At 41.4% G+C, this 20,202-nt stretch overlaps 1 protein-coding gene across 1 annotated transcript in view; it reads right to left on the reverse strand.

The window, feature by feature from the left end:
* The window catches only part of TLN2 (talin 2), a 438,961-nt gene that overhangs the window by 156,887 nt on the left and 261,872 nt on the right, over positions 1 to 20,202 (reverse strand). Inside the window, exons 10-15 of the mRNA XM_019441905.2 lie at positions 17,720 to 17,783; positions 16,577 to 16,681; positions 9,088 to 9,243; positions 4,593 to 4,694; positions 3,586 to 3,662; positions 629 to 809 (exon numbers count right to left, since the gene is read on the reverse strand). Of these exons, the coding sequence (XP_019297450.1) occupies positions 629 to 809; positions 3,586 to 3,662; positions 4,593 to 4,694; positions 9,088 to 9,243; positions 16,577 to 16,681; positions 17,720 to 17,783 (685 nt within the window). The remainder of the gene's footprint in view (positions 1 to 628; positions 810 to 3,585; positions 3,663 to 4,592; positions 4,695 to 9,087; positions 9,244 to 16,576; positions 16,682 to 17,719; positions 17,784 to 20,202) is intronic.

Genomic DNA, 20,202 nt, shown 5'->3' on the forward strand with positions numbered 1-20,202 from the left:
GCAAAGTGTGGATCACTACAGACCTGGTCTATTTCTAAGACCTTCTAAGGGGTACCTGGGCTAGTTAGCAGCTTGATGCTGTGAAGGCAGGGAACCAGGGTTCTATAGCTCTGAATCACCAGTCATGTGGAGAGGTCATGGCTGTTCTCCAGCCCCAGAGGACACCTGTGATCAGGGAGTTACTAACCCACCTCCTTCCCTCCTTCCCTCCTTCCTTCCTTTCTATTTATTTGAGAGAGAGAGAGAGAGAGAGACGGAGAGAGAGAGACAGAGAGACAGAGAGACAGAGAGAGAGAGAGAGAATCCCAAGCAGGCTCCAGGCCATCAGCGCACAGCCCCATGCCAGTCCATCTCATGAACCATGACATCATGACCTGAGCTGAAATCAAGAGTTGGACGCTTCACCGACTGAGCCCCCCAGAGGCCCCGAAGCATCTGGTTTAACAGGAGCACCGGGGAGTCAGGCATCAGGACAGCACAGCTGAAGAGCCATGGCTCAGATGGGAGTTAGTGAGAACACGATGACACACACAAGCTATCGCCAGGGCTGGTGTCCGCCCCCCCCCCCCCCCCCCGCACATCAGAGGTGGCGCACTGACGCGCAGGGCAAGCGTGGGGGAAGTCTCACCAGCGGGGGCATGTGGCCTCGGTGCATCTGCCCAACCATGACCTGCTGTTGCGGGGAGGGCATGCTGCCGACGTTGAAGGTCTCGGGCCCACTGGAGCCTGAGCGCATCACGGCGGGCAGTGCCACGGAGCTGTGTTCCACCTTTCCAGTCCGATTGAACTGCTGCTGCAAGATGGTAGACCTGCAGGGGACAAGGGTCTGGTCACTGGGAGGTGGCTGCTCGCAGGGAGTGTAATGATAAGATAGCATAAGTGCCACAGCAGTTTGCTGCGTTACGCTGTGGAGGTCAATTCACAAGAGACATGCACAGACAGGACTGTGAATGAAGTGATACTCAAATACCCTGAAGAACCCGGAATCTTTTTTTTTTTTTTTTTTAAGTTTATTTATTTATTTTGAGAGTGGGCAGGAGGGGAAGAGAGAGAGAGAATGATATTCCCAGGCAGGCTCTACACCATCAGCATGGAGCCTGATGTGGAGCTCGAAGTCACAAACCGTGACATCATCACCTGAGCTGAAACCAAGAGACAGACGCTTAACCCACTGAGCCACCCAGGCTCCCCGAACCCTGCATCTTTTTATAATTATTACTATAAATAACCATTCCCAACGGATTCATGATATAATGCAACTAGTCCTTCTTAAAGACTTCCATGCCCCTCCCCGCCCCCCTCCCCGGCCGCCCAAACCAACACATAGATATTCCTCTAACAACGACGTTCCAGGTCTAAGAAAAAGTTTAGGATACAGTGATCTATTAGTTGGTAAATCCTACCTGAAAGAGCATTCATTCAACAAATATCTACCATGGGCCAGGTTCTATTCTAAGCACTGGAGACACAGGTCATTTAGTCTTCTTGGTTGAAGGGGGAAGTGTAGAAAGGAACTAAAAGAAAATCTCCCACAGCTTATCTCTCCTTCCCCAGGTCCAAGGCCACTGACCACAGAAGGTGTTTAAACACCTTTGGAGGCTTGATGATATGACAGACTTTGGCACCTCCTCCAGAGGACTTCAACTAAAGTCTGGGAAGATTCCTAGGATATCTAGTTTTAAAAAAAATAACTTTTTACTTGTTCCTATTTACTTAGAACAAGAAGTAAAGGACTTTGAGCATATGAAGGTGGTATATCTGCCACAGCTCCCCAGAGGGCACACCTGCAAAGGAGAGTCTGGGGGAGTGTGTGTGTGTGTGTGTGTGTGTGTGTGTGTGTGTGTGTGTTGGGGGGGGGTTGTAGGGGGCAGATTGGGTGAGCAGCTGCACTAAGAAGTCAGGCCTCTGTTCTAGGGTTTTCCCACCATCACAGATCATTCCTTATTGCTCAGGGCAAAATTCATGAGCCATGCTAGGATATCAGACAGCAGGCATCCATGGAGGGACAGTGGAAGGGTTGGCACCAAGGGGGGTAGATATAGGGGTTCCAGTAGGAAGTCATCTGCAGTCTGTGATCTCAGCTGATGTCTGATGCAGGGAAAAGTGGCAGTTCTTCTGATGGGGACCACTCTGGACCATTCCTCCTCTTTGCTGTGACCAAATCTCACTGTGATGCCCTAGGCAGTGGGAAGGGGCTACAGGAATCCCAGGCAGAAGAGGCCCCAGTGCTCTAGGCTCATACAGTTACTCAGCTGCTCTTACAAGTCCAAGGGCAACACAGCCCTCTGAGGGAACAACTCACCCTGCCAGAAAGCACTAGCTTACTGATTTCCATCTACAGTCATTAGTAATTCCAAGGACTTAAGATGTTCTTCAAGAGGGTAGCAAGTACGTGAAATGCATCACATCATGTTTGGTTCCAAACTGTGTACTAAAATAGGGGACACAAGGAAAATCACCTTCAAGGTAATTATGAAGCAAATTGGGATAAAGTGACAGAGTGTGGAAATGTTAGAGAAGCAATTATTATGACTTAGCAAGTTCGATATGCTTGAATATGCTAGAACTTTCTGGCAGTGTCCTAGAAGACACATCACAAGATCCGAACTGACTCCTGACTCTGCCACATGTATGCATCTCAAGTAACTTCTGTGAGCTTTGGTTTCTTCAGTCATGAACTGGTAATGATATCTGGTCTACCTCTTACATCGGGGGGTTGTTATTGGGATCAAAGGAGACAGCATGCTAGATACACAGAGTGTAGACAAGATGACTTAATGCTCTACGTAACGTAACAGGAGCAAGTGCTCAGACTTCCCCAAAGTATCACTAATTAGATGTTATTTAATTTTAATACATCTCAGGTTCTTCACCTATAAAATGAAGTTAAATTGAGACTATTCTGAATTGAAAATGATAAGAGCAGGAAATATTTATGATGTGCCAGGCACCATTTTACATGCTTTATTAACAAGTGAATCATCAAAATAAGACTTACAAGGTGGTACTATCCTTATTCTCATTTTACAGTTGAGATGAAGGGGCAGAAGAAATTTGTAATGTCCCCAAGGCCACACATGAAAAAAAGAGACCTGAGATTTGAACCCACTTAAATCTGGCTCCAGAGTCCATGTTTTTAACCATTTGTGCTGCCTCATGACACACGTGGCACGTAGTAAGAGTTCTATAAACAGTAACTCCTCCATCAGCTAGACCCCTGCCCCACGGGCACAGAACTAAACAGAGGCCCACTCTCCAGCCTTTGATGAAAATGACGCAGGTTATCAGATTTCACTGAGCTATTGCAGAACAGGATTCACGAATACTCACTGTGTCCAAAGATGGGAGTTAAAGACCACATCTTGCTCAGTGTCTCCCTGAAATCCATAGCCGCCTCCTCCCACAAGACATACTCAACACTGAAAATGATGGTCTGGGGACCACACTTCCAGAAGACTCCTCTATATCATCCACTGTCATCTCCGCCATGTTTCGGACTTCAGGGTAACTGAGCCCCGAGGTGGCACGAAGAAACCTGCCCATTTAGGGAGAAGGGGGTTCTCCAGCATTCTTAATAATACTTACTTCTTCGGGGAAACAGACTCTTCCAGCATAGTCGACTCCTCATCCCCCTCTAATCCAAATCTATCTTTGCTTTGTTTCTGAGGTAGAACGAGACCAAAAACAAGAACAAGAACCCACAAAGTCAGCAGGTTTTGACACCAGAACCTCTGAAGATGCCTTTTAGAAGGAGCTACACACAAGCAACAATATTGAGGTTTACCCAAAATTCCTTTATTGGACGAAGGGATAGGTCAACAAAAACAAAAGCGATACGAAATACATTATTTAACGTAATATAGAGATGTTCTAGTAGATATACTGATGTTCTGGTAGAACTTGGTTATCTCAGTGGGCTGTATCTTGAAGTCATGGTCAATCATAGCATACCACTATGGCATATAACCCCGTTAAAATTGGTAAAAAATTTTTTTCAGGAAAAATACCAAGAACATTTTCAGACCCTCAACCTGGGTTTCTTTTTTTTTTTTTAATTTTTTTTTTTTATGTTTATTTATTTCTGAGACAGAGAGAGACAGAGCATGAGAGGGGGAGAGGCAGAGAGAGAGGGAGACCCAGAATCGGAAGCAGGCTCCAGGCTCCGAGCTGTCAGCACAGAGCCCGACGCGGGGCTCAAACTCACAAACTGTGAGACCATGACCTGAGCCGAAGTCGGCCACTCAACCGACTGAGCCACCCAGGCGCCCCTCAACCTGGGTTTCTAAAGAGGCTAGAAAGCATAACCTAACTACCTAGAGAGGAAGCTGCTGAGGGGTTAGCTAGTCTCATTCAACAGCTAAGTGAGGCACTACTGTTCACTACCTGGCAATAACACAAATATGAACTGCAGCTAAAATGCAAGTTCTCGTAGGATCTTGAGACGAAGGACTACACACTCAAGTGATCTGAACATTAATATTAAATTCTGGAATCAAGTAATTCAAATTAGGTTCCACTCTTCCCATCCAGGGAGCAACATCATTCAGTGTTCTAAAACAGCAGCTTTTCCAACGTGCATCAGTATGAAATACCTTTTTGAGGATGATGTCGATGTAGCCTGCAATCAGCTGGGATATTTGCTCTCCCTCAGTGGTTTGTACTGAATAGTAGCTTTCTTGATACTCCCCAAAATCCTGAAAAGACAGCATTAGAAGAAATAGAACTGTGTTATATTTCCGCAGTTTTAAAGGTGAACAGGTCCAGTCTGGGAGCAAGATGACATAGACTTGCTTTCCCTTTCTCTTTGCTTCTAAACACAAATGAACACCCTAAAATTTGTTCAACAAGTAGTAAAAGGGATCTGAAAGCTGGAAAGGTAGACTGGCTAGAAACCACAGTACTTGAGAAACCACTGTCTGGGAGTTCTTGGGTTTTCTTTTATAATCTGTTAGCCTCAAGGATGGGTGCCTGAAACCCAGAACCTCCAACAGGCAGGATTTCAAAAATCTGTTCTTTCCCGCCAAAGGACCAGGAGAGGAAAAGCCCAAAAGAGATCTATCTGACAGTCTCAACCCAGCTTCAAAACCTGGGCTGGTGTTCGGCAGCTGCTGAGCAGGAGAAGCCCAGCATCCCAGTCCCTGCTCCACGACCCAGACAGGCAGGTGGTCTGGTCCTTTTGCAGCAGTGGTCACAGTGAGGCCTTCTGTCTTCCTGCCCTCCACCCACTGGGAGACACAGAGACAGGCCTGTGGCTTCTGCCTACCCCAACAAAGGCCACACAGCAACAGCGGGTGCTCCAAGGAAGTACTTTCCCAAACAGCACCATCAGGGTTTGAGCAGGAACCCCAGTAGCGTCACAACAAAGCAATCCAGAATAGCACTAACAGGGCTCAGAAAATAAGCTGTCATTGTAAGCAAAGCCCACAAAAGGAGGCCACAACACTACACACTAAATCTAAACAAGGTGATTGTCAGATACAACAAAAATGAAGATGAAGAGTCTAATAACCAACATGTCCAGCTATAATTAAAAAAATCACTACTCATATCAAGAACCAAAGCAACTATGATATGAGTAAGAAAAGATCATCAATGGATGCCAATACTGAGCTGAATCAGATATTAGAATTATCTGATGAAGATTTTAAAGCAACCGTCCTAAAAAAATGTTTTGACGATCAATTACAAAATTCTCCTGATACAAAAAGGAGGTTTCAAGAAAGAAACAAGTGAAAAGAACCATATAAAAATTATGAAAGTGAGGGGCGCCTGGGTGGCTTGGTTGGTTAAGTGTCCGACTTTGGCTCAGGTCATGATCACATGGTCCGTGAGTTCGAGCCCTGCGTCGGGCTCTGTGCTGACAGCTCAGAGCCTGGAGGCTGTTTCAGATTCTGTGTCTCCCTCTCTCTCTGCCCCTCCCCTGTTCATGCTCTGTCTCTCTCTGTCTCAAAAATAAATAAACGTTAAAAAAAAATTATGAAAGTGAAAAAATGTAATAACCAAAACAGAAAAACTCACGTGATAAGGTAAACACTGTGGAGATGACAGAGCATATAGTCAGTAAACTTGACAAAAAGATTAATAAAATTTAGTCAGTTTGAACAGTAAAAAGAATAGAGACTAAACAAAAGCCAACAAACAAACAAACAAACAAACAACTTACAAACCGGACCTTCAGGGATCTGGGAGGGCAGTAACAAAAGATTTAACACTCATATCATCAGAATCCCACAGTGAGAGAATGTGGGACAAAAAAAAGTATTAAAAGAAATAATGGCTGAAAAATTTCCCAAATTAAAGAGATACAGCTACAAACTCAAGAAGCTGATCACAATCCAAATAGAATAACTCCTAATAAATCCATACCAACAACTTAAGGAAGGGACACATTATCTACTAATGAACACCAACTTGAATGACCACTTCTACTCTGAAAGCAAGGAGGCCAAAAAGCAGCAGCACGTTTTTCAAGGGCTAAAAGAACTGTCAATATTAAATACTATACCTGTCAAAATTATCCTTTATGAATCAAAGGGAAATAAGGACATTCTCAGATGAAGGAAAAGTAAGACAATCTGTTGTGAGTAAATCTACCTATCTTTAAAAAATGGCTAAAGGAAGTTCTTCAAACAAAGAAACTGGTAACAGAAGAAGGCTGGGAAGTTTCAAAAGAAAACAACAGTGGGATAGATAAAAATAGAAGTAAATGTAGTAACCTCTCCTTCACCTCATGAGTTTTCTTTAATTGTATTCTATGGGTGAAGCGAAGGTCTAATACCATCTCACGTGGTGTTCAATGGATACAGAAGTATTTCTTTGAAGAGTTATAGTCAAAAAGTGAAGAGTGTAAAGAGACCAAAATAGAAGTAAAGTTTCTAGACTTTTCTTAAAGTGTAAGTATCCACACCTGTAGGCTTTGATTTTCTTATGTATATGGTAATATCTAGAGCACTAAGAACACTAAGCAAAGATATAGGCTTGAAACATTATTAAGAAATAAAAATGGAGCTCTAAAAAATGTTTATGTAACCTAAAAGAAGGAAAACAGAGGAAAGATAAGCAGAGGGAGCATAAAGAGAAAAGTACTATAAAATGGTAGCGTTAAGCCCTAACATATCAATAACTAGACTGAAATAAAAATGGTTTAAATAGGCCAGTTAAAATAGATTGACAAAGTGGATTAAAAGAAAGCACAATCCAACTTTATGCACTCTACAAAAAACTTATCTCAAGTACAATATAGGTAGGTTGAAAGTAAAAGGATGAAATGATATATCGTGCAAACATTAATTTTAAAAAGCATGAATGGCTCTATCAAGACAAAGCAGACTTCAGAGCAAAAAATGTATTAGGAACAGAAGAATATAATGATAAAACAATCTCTCCATGAACATGACAGAGGGATCTTAAATGTGCAGGCACCAAGAGAGCTTCAAAACACATGAAGTAAAAAGTGATAAAGATGAAAAAAGAAATAGAAAAATCTGTAATTCTTATTGGGATGCCGAAGACTGGAACAACACCATCAACTAACAAGGTTTAACTGACATTTACAGAACACTCCTGTCAAGTACTCAGGGAACATCTCCTAGAAGGACCATATCCTGGGATGGAAAACAAATCTTAAAATTCTAAGACTTGACATTATACAAAGTATGTCCTTCAACCAAAACAGAATCAAACTAAAAATCATTAACAGGAAGACAACAGGAGAATCTCCAACATTTGGAAGTTAAATTAAGGCTCGGAGTGGAAAGAAATATCACATGTGACAAACTTTAATTCAACTTTAATAAACGGCATTGATGATATTCTTTCTCTCTCGTGCTTGAGGTAGTTACTGCAACTCATCACTATTTATCTTCAAAGTAACTTTTTGTTTTCAACAAAGTGGGAATTGGACCTAGTTCTAAAGGACCAATAGCTCTAAAAGGTATATAATAAAACACAGCGGGCCCCTGCCCTAGCCATTCCCATCTTTACTCTCCACCCCTCCCATTCCCACAGGCAACTACCTTGAACCCTTTCAGCAGTTTCTTATAAATAACATGTTTATATAGGTTTCTTGATTTTTCTGTTTTACAAGTTATTCACAACTTCCTGTCCCATAAGACAAGCATACAGTTCTCTAAGTAGGAATACCCCCTTGTAAAGGCCATGTACCGACAGCTGTTACTGACTACAGGATAGAAGAAGGTATATTTTCTGATGATTCCTTCCAAGTGGCAAGAGTCTATGAACCACTGATCAAACTAGATAACTAAAGACTCCCTGTAAAACCCCTTCCTTATACCTTTTTTTTTTTTGATGGCCTATTGGGAGATCTTACCTAGATACAAGCTGATATTTCAAGCTGATATTTCACTAGAGCTGGAGGATAGTACACTTCAGGAGCGCTAAGGAGATGGAGAAATTTCTACACTGATATCTCTTATTACTCAACTAGCCCTACAAAATAACAGCCCTATCAATTCTCACATGTCAACGTAGCAATAGTTAAGGTAACAACACAACTATACTCTGCTAACAACTATTAAGGTCTCAAGGCCTGGGACGACTACATTCTCCCTACTTTCCACATATTTCACACTAAGAATGTTATCATCATCATCTTGTTTGATCTTAGCAACTCTGTCAAACACGTATTATGATCCCCATGTTAAAGCTAATGACATTAAGTCTCAGAGTGGACAGGCGACTCGGGCGAGGGTACAGAACTGGGAAATGACCAGCTGCTTTTGAATACTACCCCAAAGTCTATGCCATTGCCACTATACAGCATGCTGTTTCTAGGCAGGTTGGGAAAACACACCTCAGTGAGATGTCACAATGCTTAGGAACTTCCAAAACAACTAGATAAAGAGGGAACCTTGGATCAGCCTCTGAGCATTAGAAAGTTTCCTTTTAGGGCATGCTTAGACACAGCATCAGGAACCTAGAAGACTGGACCAGTCCCTGCTGTCTCTGAATTTCCACCTCTGTCTCTCTCCACACTGCTCCCTGAGAAACTCAAGGGGCTTGCATCCCCTCTCCTGCCCCACAGAACCACCCAAGGCCATGTTAGTCCTCCCTGTTGCCGGTCTGTACCAGCGTGAAGCTCTTGGGTGAGGCTGCCCAGCGCTTGACGGTGGTGAGCGGCCACTCCTGTAGCACTTCCTTGGTCTTCTCATCCACGCGCATCACCGAGTCCTTAGTGATGCCCAGCAAGCGAGGCACAAGCTTGTTCTTGCCTTTCATCTTTTCCTGAAACAGGAAATACCAAGCATAGCTACAGTTTATCACAGTGAAAAACTAGCAACAACTAAAAATTTCAACAACAGGGGATTTCTTAAGTAAATCAGAGTATATATAGTCAAGTAGCCAAGTATTCTACAACCATTAACAATCCTATGATTGGAGGGGTTCCTGGGAGGCTCAGTTGGTCGAATGTCTGACGCTTGATTTTGGCTCAGGTCATGATCCCAGGGTCGTGGGATTGAGTCTTAAGTTGGGCTCCATATTGAGTCTGGAGCCTGGATTCTCTCTCTTTCTCTCCCTCTCCGCCCCCCTTTGCCCCTCTCCCCCACTTGCACACTCTAAGAAATAAACGTAAAATTGTTTTAAAAAATATGATCGGGAAACAATTGGATTCATGGCAATAAATTTGTAGTAGAGTATAAAGTAAAAACCGTTTGTATAGCATAATCTTAAATAAAATAAAATTTTAAAAACAAATTTTTAAAATAAAATTCAAAAAAATTTAAAAATAAAAATTTCATTACATGATAAAATGGTCACGATGATCATCTCAAATGATTTGTATTAATTTTCTTGTGCTTTTTTCCTTAGTCTTCAAATTTCATTTAAAATCAATTCACTTAAAACTTCCCTTAAGAAATAATTTCACATTTATTTCTATTGTTATCAGGGAAAAAAAAAAAAACAACTTCCCAAATATTTGCTGAAACCTAGCAACGCCTAAATCGTTATTCTCAGAGGAATACACTTAAAAATTAGCACACACCAATTCTGTATGCATACAAAGGGATAGGCAATTTTAAAATAATAGACATGTGCTAGGTAGTTAATATTATCCATTAATTTTCAGGGCAACCCTCAAACGTTGGGATCATCACCCTCATTTTGCAAATGAAGAGACCAGCCACTTGTCCAAAGCAAATAGTGAGCAGTAAAGCCATGATTTGAACACAAATTTCAGTAGCTCAAAACTGTCTCTCACTTCCAAAGTGGTCTGTCTACAACAGTGTACTGTGTTCTGGTGAAATCAGAGAAAAGACAAAAATTCACCCCCCCCACCCCTCCCGGCCGCAGCCCCCACTGGTAGTTCATAAGCCATCTGACAGTGAAGGTCAATGCACAGCTCCAGCTTCCTCCCAGGAGGAGGAGAGAATAAGATTGGGAATCTGTGTGGGTGTCTGAGAAAGGGAATAAGGCAGGGGAAGAAGCCCTCGGTACTTAAAAAATAAACCCTGAGAAGAGTCAGATTCTTTGTAAGGAGAGGCTGGTTCCCAAAGGGGTGAAATCCATGCAGGGTGGGTGATGCCAGCTAGTCTAATCTGGCTTCAGGAGCCACAGTGAGATTTAGGTGAAGAAGTTCTAGGCAGTGAGTCACATAGGGTTGGCACGAGCCCAGCTGCTGGGACCAGGAAGAGGAGATGAAATAAAATATGGTTTGCAGCTGTTGCTTTCAGCCTTTTCCATCTGCACCTCCCCTCAACGGGCTCTGGGGTGAGGGAATACAGAATTGTGACAGATTATGCTGACCCTTGAGGAGCTCACTCTGGACAGGAGAGGAAATCACAGTGAACAAGCAAACAACGTAGAGTGGGCATTCCGTCAGAAGATCATGATTAGGGGGAAGGGGATAGAAGAAACTCAGAAAATGCTGAAACCCAGCACCAGAGACCACTGTCAAGGATAAAATTGCTTCAGGGCCTGCCCACAAAATGCACAGCAGCTGGAGAAAGTTAAAATCAAGAAGCACTCAGCTCAGAGCTACTCACGTTGGTTCTTCCATGAAGTCCTGCCTTAGACCCACAGCAGTAGAGCCTCCAGGTTAGGAGAGGCGCCTTCTTCCTCCCTGTGTCTCCCAATCTCAGCCCACCCTACACCTGGCCTTTCCAACCTTCGGCTACACAGACCAGCATCCTTTCATCTCCAGAAGCAAACAGGCCGGGCAGGCCCCAGTAAAGACCGGTCTCTCATGCACAGACACACACAGGGACTGTAGCTGCACTTCTGTAGAAACTTCTCTCCAGGTGGTCCTCATTAGGTTGATTTTGTTTTGAGGATGTCTTGGGCTTGCATAACTTAGAGGCAGGAGAAAGTCCGCATTCTACCAAGAAGGGGCAGGATTCATTAACAAGCCCCACCTCTCCTCTTTCTGGCGCATCTCAACCATGACTGTGGCCTCAGCCCTAGCGGCTGGTTGTGGTCAAGCCTGCTCTTCTTCTGACTCTTCCCACTGGTGTGGTGATTGGCTGATTCTCACATCACCTGTGCTTTACATGGGAGATTCAGAAATGTGTGAGGGGATCCAAGAGGGTTAAGCTTTTGGCATGCATTGGCTCTAGGCCCCTGATTTGGATGTGGCCTAAACCTGTGATCCAACTGTGCTCACGAAAATTCTACCTTGGCTTGGTTCCAAAGTGCTGGCTTATATGCTCTGCTCTGTTATTAGCACACATATTTCTTTTAGGGGCAAAGAAGAAAGAGATGGCTGTTCAAAAGCAAAACAGTGTTAAAGATCCTGTTCACTGGCCATTTTTCTCTAGCAGCTGGCAATCTATCTCGACTTAATTCATGATCCTGAGAGGCTCCGAATGCCCCTCTGTGATGTTTTTACAGTTAAGGGGAGAAGAGGGTCAGTCCCCAGGTATCTCACCTCAAGGCTCTGGTTGTGGCCACAGGGAAAATTCAAGACAAATTTATAAATGAGACAGGTTTCCACAGTAATTTCTTGGAATAAAACAAGATCCTTTGCAGTTCATGGGAAATGCCTTATCCTTGCTCATGGGGTTTTGATTAGCAGATCAAGATAAAATGCAAAAGGAGCCAATGAAAGAGGAAGCCTGTAGACATTTATAGCTTCCATTCATGGAAATCTCATTTTTTTTATATATTATCTCATTTAAACTTCATAAAATGTCACAATTTTACAGGTAAGCGAACAGGCGTAGAGTTGGAAGGTAAAGTAACTTACCTAAGGTAAAACTAAGTGGCAAAACCAGAATCCAAATCTAGGTCTTTCTTTTCAAAGCATATGTTCTTAGCCACTGAGAATACTGCCACATAAAGCTGTTCCCTATGGACTCATTATGTGGCTTATGGACATTCTCTACATCAGAGTCAGCAAACTCAGCCAGTGCTAACACCCGCTTTTTGCCTGCTTTTTTATGACCTAAGAGTTAAGAGTGAATTTTCCATTTTTAAGCAGTTGAAAAAAAATCACAAGAGGAACAATACTATATGACATGTAAAAATTATACGAAATTCAAATTTCAGAGCCCATAAGTAAAGCTTTACAGGCATCTAACCAAGTTCATTCACTTAGGTATTGTCTATGGCAGCTTTCAGGCCACTTGGGCACAGATGAATAGTATGGCCTGCAAAGCCTAAGATGAACTATTTGGCCCTTTACTGGAAAACTTCAACTCTTGTTCTACATCATGGATGCTAAAAGCCCGTTAGAAGTTGAAAGATTCAGGAGCCAGGGATAAGGAAGATGTGGACAGAGTTAAGGGGCTGGGATAATCTAAAATTTATCAAATATCCTTACTTTCCAGGCGCTGCACTCTACAAGCCATGAACACAAGTTTTCAGATGAAAGAAACTGAGGCTGAGGGGGCTTATGGAGGGCTCTCAAAGTCATACGAGTTTCTGCTGTTTCCCACATAGATGTATGCTGCTTCCCTGGATTTCAGGCCAATCTTCCTGACTCCCAACACCCAGGCACTTTCTTTTATAACAACAAAATATAATGCTCTGAATATTAGGACAATATGTTTACGGATATGGACGAAAACATCATAGAAGCACCTGTAAACATATCTAGCCACTCTGAGAATATCTATGATTAATCTTAAGGTTATGATTGTGTTCACTATCAATATTAAGATGTTTCATAAGTTGTAATTTCATTGACTTATTTACATTTCTAATAGCCTATATAAATAAGGATTGAGAAGCTGTTCACTCATTTTTAACTTCCTAAATTATGCCAATGCAACTCTTTCATAATTAATAGCATGTTTAGGTTGGGGTTCTAAAGAAATCTGTTATGTTATTTATACTTTTAAAAAACTTACCATCCCTTAGCCATACAATGTGTGCGCGTGTGTGCATGCACGCATGCGCTATTCTATGTGGGACCTCTTTTCATCCTATGTCTTAAATGATTGTGCTTATCTATACACACGCACATATGAATTCATTACATTGACATACGTTTGTACGTTTACTTGACCAACTTACTGATTTTAAAAATAACTCTAAAAGTTAAAATCACTGTGTATATTGTTATAACATGTACACAAACCTGTAGGCTGAAATTATGCTAAGTGAATAGTTGGTTTAATAATATTAACTGTTCTAGGGGCGCCTGGGTGGCTTAGGCGGTTAAGCATCTGACTTTGGCTCAGGTCATGATCTCTTGGTTTGTGAGTTTGAGCCCTGCTTCAGGCTCAGTGCTGACAGCTCAGAGCCTGGAGGCTGCTTTGGATTTTGTGTCTCCCTCTCTCTGTCCCTCCCATGCTCGTGCTCTGTCTCTGTCTCTCAATAGTAAATAAATGTTTAAAAAAATAATAATAACTGTTCTAATCCATGAACCTGGGACATCTTTCCATTTATTTGTGTCATTTTCAAATTTCTTTTACCAGTGCCTTGAAGTTTTCAGTGTATATATCGACTTTCTTGACTAAATTTATTCCTAAGTAATTTATTGTTTCTGATGCTATTGTAAATGGGACTGTTTTCTGTATTTCTTTTGTAGCTATTTCACTGTATATGAGGCCATCTGATTTGACCTATTGATCTGATTAAGGTTCATAATTCATAATATGAAATTACTCCTCAGCTGTACTAATTTTAAAATAGGGCAAACTGAGGTCATGAAACTATTTATTAGGATCAATTTTAGGGGCACCTGTGCGACTCAGCTGGGTAAGCATCTGACTCTTGGTTTTGGCTCACGTCATGATCTCACAGTGTGTGAGATCAAGCCCTGCATCCAGCTCTGGGCTGACAGAGTGTGGAGCCTACTTGGGATTCCCTATCTTTCTCTCTCTCTCTGTTCCTACCTTGCTCAGGCTTGCTCACTTTCTCAAAATAAATAAACATTTGTAAAAAGAAATATTATGAAAACATTTTAAAATGTGTACAAACAGGACCACTGGGCAAAAAATTAAAGTGGGCAGGTTGCTCACTTTGATAAAGTCACAAAATTAAAACTAAAGAAAACCAAAATTTGAATACCTAACATGCATATGAAAATTGATCCTGGCCTTTCTTCAAAGGGATGTTAATTTAAAAAAAAAAATAACAAAGACAAGAAAGGAAGAAGAAAAGGAGAAGAGAGAGAGAGAGGAAGGCAATTTCCGTTATTTTCTTATTTTGCCTTAAAAGCTTTTGTAAAAGAAGTTTTTCTTTGTGTAAATCTGCAAGACCTTGCAATAACAAGATCTGTGCTCAGTCTCTAATTATTCTACTACCATAAGCGTATTTTTCTCAGGCCCTAAATTATCCTTGGGGAACATTTTATTTTTTCTGGAACTGCTGCTCAAGTGCCCTTCCTAATTATTATGTGTAGTTTGCTGTGTGCTATGTATTTTCCTAAATTTCCTGAGCTACATGCACATCACTGGAACTGACTGTATCAAGCGTGATGGTATTAATGGAAAACGATACGAACACAAGAGGTGAATTTTACACATAAAGGACTACAGAAAAACTCAAGAACATGGAAACCGACGCCAAAGCATCAGACATGCTGAGAACCTGTTTAACCTCTTAGGTACTGGGACTCAGCTGTCATCTACTGTTCTTCAGAATCATCCATGAAAAGCAGCTTTTTCTTCTATAACAAGAAGACCTTGCCATCTGTTCATAGTGATGATGTAAGAGCTAGGGTGATGAGAGCAGGTGACTACAGTCCCAACGGGCTCACCTCAGCCAAGCAGCAGAGTGCAAAGGCAGGGAATAAGGTCTTTGAAATCAGAGATACCTCGATTCAAGTCCTGCCTCCTTCAGGTATTAGCCTTGGGCCCCAGCTAACTCATTTGACCTTTTGGGGCCTCTTTTTCTCATTTGTAAAAAGAAAGTTACAGTAGTTCTTCCAGGGGGCTGCTGACAGGTTTGAGTAAGATATCCTTGGCATGTAACTGTTTACTCTATGTTCCTGTTGCTGTCTTGTGGGATGGAGTCATTTTTACTGACAAGGTATCAGCCCCATTCAAAACTTCATGGATAGTTACAAACTCACACTAAATATAAAAAATTCAGCTTCTAAATTGTTTTTCTGAAAAACATAGTGATTCACCTATGCATTCATCATTTGCAAAGGCTCTGGCATTTTTGGGTGTAAAACCGAGAGCTGTTCAGTTTAAGGAACTCCTCAGCATGAAGCAGATCACTTTCTTTTCAGTGTAACATCTTTGTTTCTTCTCAGCCCAAATGAGGCAGCTTCCTCCAGTGGGGAGTTGAGTCAAGAAAAGCATCTCTATCCCCAAACATCCTAGAGGACAGTATAACTTTCTTCTTCTCCAGTTCTCTTGAGCTGTGGGGAGCAACCTCCTTAAATCACCCTGACTCTGGCCTTGGGACTTCTGTCCCTGAAAGCAGCTGCAGCTCAGTGGGTAATACTCCCCTCTGTGTAAAGCAATATGAGAAACCCCACCACAGGGTGGAGTTTTCTCCAGGGCCAAGGGCAAAAGGCAGGAAGCCAAGAATCGCAGCAAAACAAGTGGAAATCAATGAAACCTATTCGTGAGATGACTAAAATAGAGTATGTGAGGTCAGGATGGACAAAGGGGGAAAGAAGCTAATGAGAGTACTTTCCAGTTCACCTAGGAACACACCCATCAAGGGCCTTAGTCTTGAATTTCAAAGACCCACCGTTTTCCTTCTAGTAGGAAGGCAAACAATTCCCATGAAAAGAGATCTGACGGCCACAAAAAATCGCCCAGCTCAGGTCAATTATACAAAGTAAGTGCTGCATTCACCACATCAATTTGGTATGCAGTGATCAACAGCCCGCACATAGTCCAGGGCATTCTTGGTAATCTTAAGTCAAACACTTCCAGAGAAGAGTGTTCACAAGCAGACATAAACGTGCTCCTTCGGTGACGTTGTACCATCAACAGTGTGCCAAGGCAAGACACAAGTGCCCGGAGGCCTGTGGGCGGCCAGGCTCCCTCACCAGCCTTAGAGCTCACACACTTCATGTCTGTCCCATGGCTAAACTGGTCACCACTTCATCCGCAAATACTAGGGGTCTAAGGACAACAAACCCAGCTTGATAGCAGATACTTTAATAGCGGAGGTGGTAGATGCAAACCCCCTCTGCACCCTGCCCACTTACCTTCACCAGGAAAAAGGACACACCGTACGTCCGGAGGGATCGGGCGAGTTTCACATACTTGACCTTGGCTTCTATTTCGCTCATCTCTCCACAGTTCTTATGCTCCTACAAGTGACAGCAGCAAGGATCAGTTATTGGAGTTCTGCCAGCAGGTGGACTTGGGAGAGGTGGTTAAGATATATGCCACATACGGTTGCTGGGAATGATCAGTCATCAAGTTTTGTGTTGCAGACCTCTCCGTGACCCATGTACTGGCTGACCAAGGACCGGAGCACAGAGAAAGCTCAAATGCAGGCCTGGTTAACTAGAACTGGACCCCAGACTCCCTAGAGATGTTGTAACTATACATAGCAGTTCCCACAGTGCAACATGGCAGACCAGGGTCCCTGAGTGTCATCAACTTCTTGGAGAACTCCATATCCCAATAGGTTCAGAAGCAATGCTTTCAATGAGAGCTACAACAATGTTCTCCAGGAGAGGTATAATTCTAACATGCATGCAAAATATGCAGTTTCCCAAAGACCCAGATATATAAATACCTGCATATTAGAGGGCTTGGAAACAAGACAGGGTAAATACGTTTTATACACAGGAAATTTCTATTTCAACTTATATTTACATTTCAGTACCAAAAGCGACTGATATTCTGGATTCACTGGTGTGATTGTTGCATGGCAAAGCTGATAATAGGGCTTTTTTTTTTTTTTTTTTTTACTGTTGGCCTAGAACATACAACTCTCTTTTAGGGGGAAAAAAACAGATTTTAAAAAGATACAAATTTTCAAATTCCAAGCTTCAAAGGACAAGTATCAGGACAAAGAAGCTACTTGTAGCTTCTTCCTCAGTGCATTTTAATAGCAAATCACCTTGTTTCCATGCTACCAAGATAATGCCTTTAAAATTAAATGTATGCACATTTTTCTCAGAAGGACTAAGTAACCTTTAGCAAGAAGGTACGGATTAAGATAATAAATCTGCCCAGAGTAGAACTGTCAGCTTCTTTACTCTTGAGCCACTAATCATTTATGATATAAGTAGAGTACATGCACGGGGTACGAAACTATTAGGTGCAGAGGCCCCTCTCATACTAATAGATGAGATAGGGAGTGAGAGGAATAATAAAGTTCTGTATATTTCCAATACCTGAAATATCCTCTTTTCAGCTCCTCTCTGCTTGATGTATTCTTTGGGCAGGAATTCCTTTAGACTGAGAGAGAATACAGAAAAAAAAAAAAAAAAAAGTAAGGCATTTGTTCTATGATGTGAAGCAAAGAAAACAAACTTTTTGTACAACTCAGTTCACTAACTCTCCCAGTATTTGATGGTACAAATTAAGACTGGACTATCACATCCCACAATGCACTTCAATAGGACACAAATATAAAACCAGTCTGATATAAAGAACAAACTAACATTAAGAAGAAAGAAATTCCAGGGGCACCTGGGTGGCTCAGTCGGTTAAGCATCAGACTTCGGCTCAGGTCATGATCTCACGGTTCATGGGTTCAAGCCCTGCGATGGGCTCTGTGCTGACAGCTCAGAGCCTGAAGCCTGCTTCAGATTCTGTGTCTCCCTCTCTCTCTGTTCCTCCCCCACTCACTTTCTGTCTCTCTCTCTCTCAAAAATAAATAAACATTAAAAAAATTTAAATAAAAAAAAAGAAGAAAGAAATTCCATGATACATCATGAAATGACAAAGCAAAGGGTACAAGAGTGTCTTTGTGATAAAGGAAAGAAAGCATTTTTAATTTTATATCATTAATGTGTATTTTTAAAACAATACAAGGATACACCTAGCACTAACTAAAATGATTCTCTATGGAAACAAGGGAAAAACGGCGCAAAGGGAACAAGGATGGAAAAAAAAAACAACCTCTGGATATTCCTTGTTTTACAGTTATCACTTTAGAACCACCTAGAATCACAAAGCGGAGGGAAAAAATTCAACACCTAAAAATCCAAAGCAAACTGAAAAAAAATCAACCTAGCAGTTTATCAAGTTGACAGTCTAACTACAGGGAGAAAAATGACTTTAAATAACATTGGAAAAAAGTCTTTTAAGTATACATCCCTCGTGAGATAGGTCTTAAAGTTAAAATGAACTACAGAAGACATACTAAATATTGATAGCTTTATTTTAAAACTACTACCCTTTCTCTGCTAAACACACAAATACACCACACACTACAAAATTAGGTTATACTGCATGATATATAATTAAGATAAAGTAAATGATAATTACGTTAGTTGTAAGAAACCAAACCTGTTAGCGGATTAAAATAAAGCAAAAAAAAAAAAAACAAACAAAAAACAAACAAAAAAGCTAACTGAAAATCTTGCAATCTTTCATTCAAATTGGAAATACTGGTCCCAATATCTGATTCATTCTTTTTTCTGAAAAACATTTTTTAGTATGTCCACAGAGGGAGCTAAGGGCAAGGTGGCAATGAGTACCTCCCAAGGCCTCAACCAGGTGGCCTCCAAATACCATTTCTTGCTAAAAGGAATCAAGAATCCCTGGAGAAGTGACTGATTCTAACTCTGGGGTAGGAAATATATCAAATGTTCTTGGGGCTTCTTAGGCCTGAGATCGAAGAAGCTATCAAAAGGACACTGGACTGACGTTAAGGGGTAACCATTGGCCAATAAGAGGATGATTTGTAAAACCTTCTACAAAAGAAGAGAGATGATGAATCCACCATGGAGCTTCAACAATTTTAATTCACGGCCATTCCTGACTTCACCTATTCCCTCCCCAGGATTATTTTCAAGCAAATGCCACACATCATATAGCTAATTTCATGTTATGGGGCAATCAGAATGTCATAAAAATTGATGACCACGATGGGTAAAAACAAAGATCTATGAAATCCCATAAAGATCCTTTAAAATAATCAGTGGTCACCTTAATAGGTGGCTAGGGCATCAACTCTTACTGAAAACTGATTTAGGGCAAGAAACAAAGCTAACCAATAGAGAAGAAGAAAAGGAGTCCAAAGTCATCATTTTATAGCTTCTAATGAAATAAGCAATAGATCAAAACAAGGCTGAGTGGCTGCTAAAATCAGTAAGTGACAAGTTAATGGAGAGCTTTATAGTAGATGGTTCAGTCTGATTCAAACCCACTTAATCGATTTTGTTATCAATCAAAGTAGGATAACCAGACAGCACATGTCTCCTAACTGATGTAACAGGAAATATACAGCCCCACCCAGGAAGTATTCTTGGCAATAAAGAGTAAGTAAAAATATAATTTAACCTGAATTTAATTAAGATGTTAAATCTAAATATTGGTTTACAAAAAGAGAGAAGAACATGGTAAGTGATACCACCAGGGTACAATAAGCCCAAGTCTAAGTTAGGCAATTCTATAAAAAGAACCCAGGTTCCTCACAAATAAACAGCTTGGTGGTAGATATGAAAAAGAGGACACAGTAACCGATTAAAAGAGTTTCAAAAAACATATTTACCACAAAGCTACAGTAATAAAAACAGTGGAGTACTGACCTAAGAATAGACAGGTCAATGGAATAGAATCAAGAGTCAAGAAATTAACCTTTACCTTTATAGCTGGTTAAGTTACCGCAAAGGAGTCGTTTTTCACTGGGAACAGAATCGTCTTTTTA

This window comes from Panthera pardus, unplaced genomic scaffold (genome assembly GCF_024362965.1).
Source record: "Panthera pardus isolate Hobbes unplaced genomic scaffold, ASM2436296v1 HiC_scaffold_24, whole genome shotgun sequence".
In the NCBI taxonomy this organism is placed as follows: Eukaryota; Metazoa; Chordata; class Mammalia; order Carnivora; family Felidae; genus Panthera; species Panthera pardus.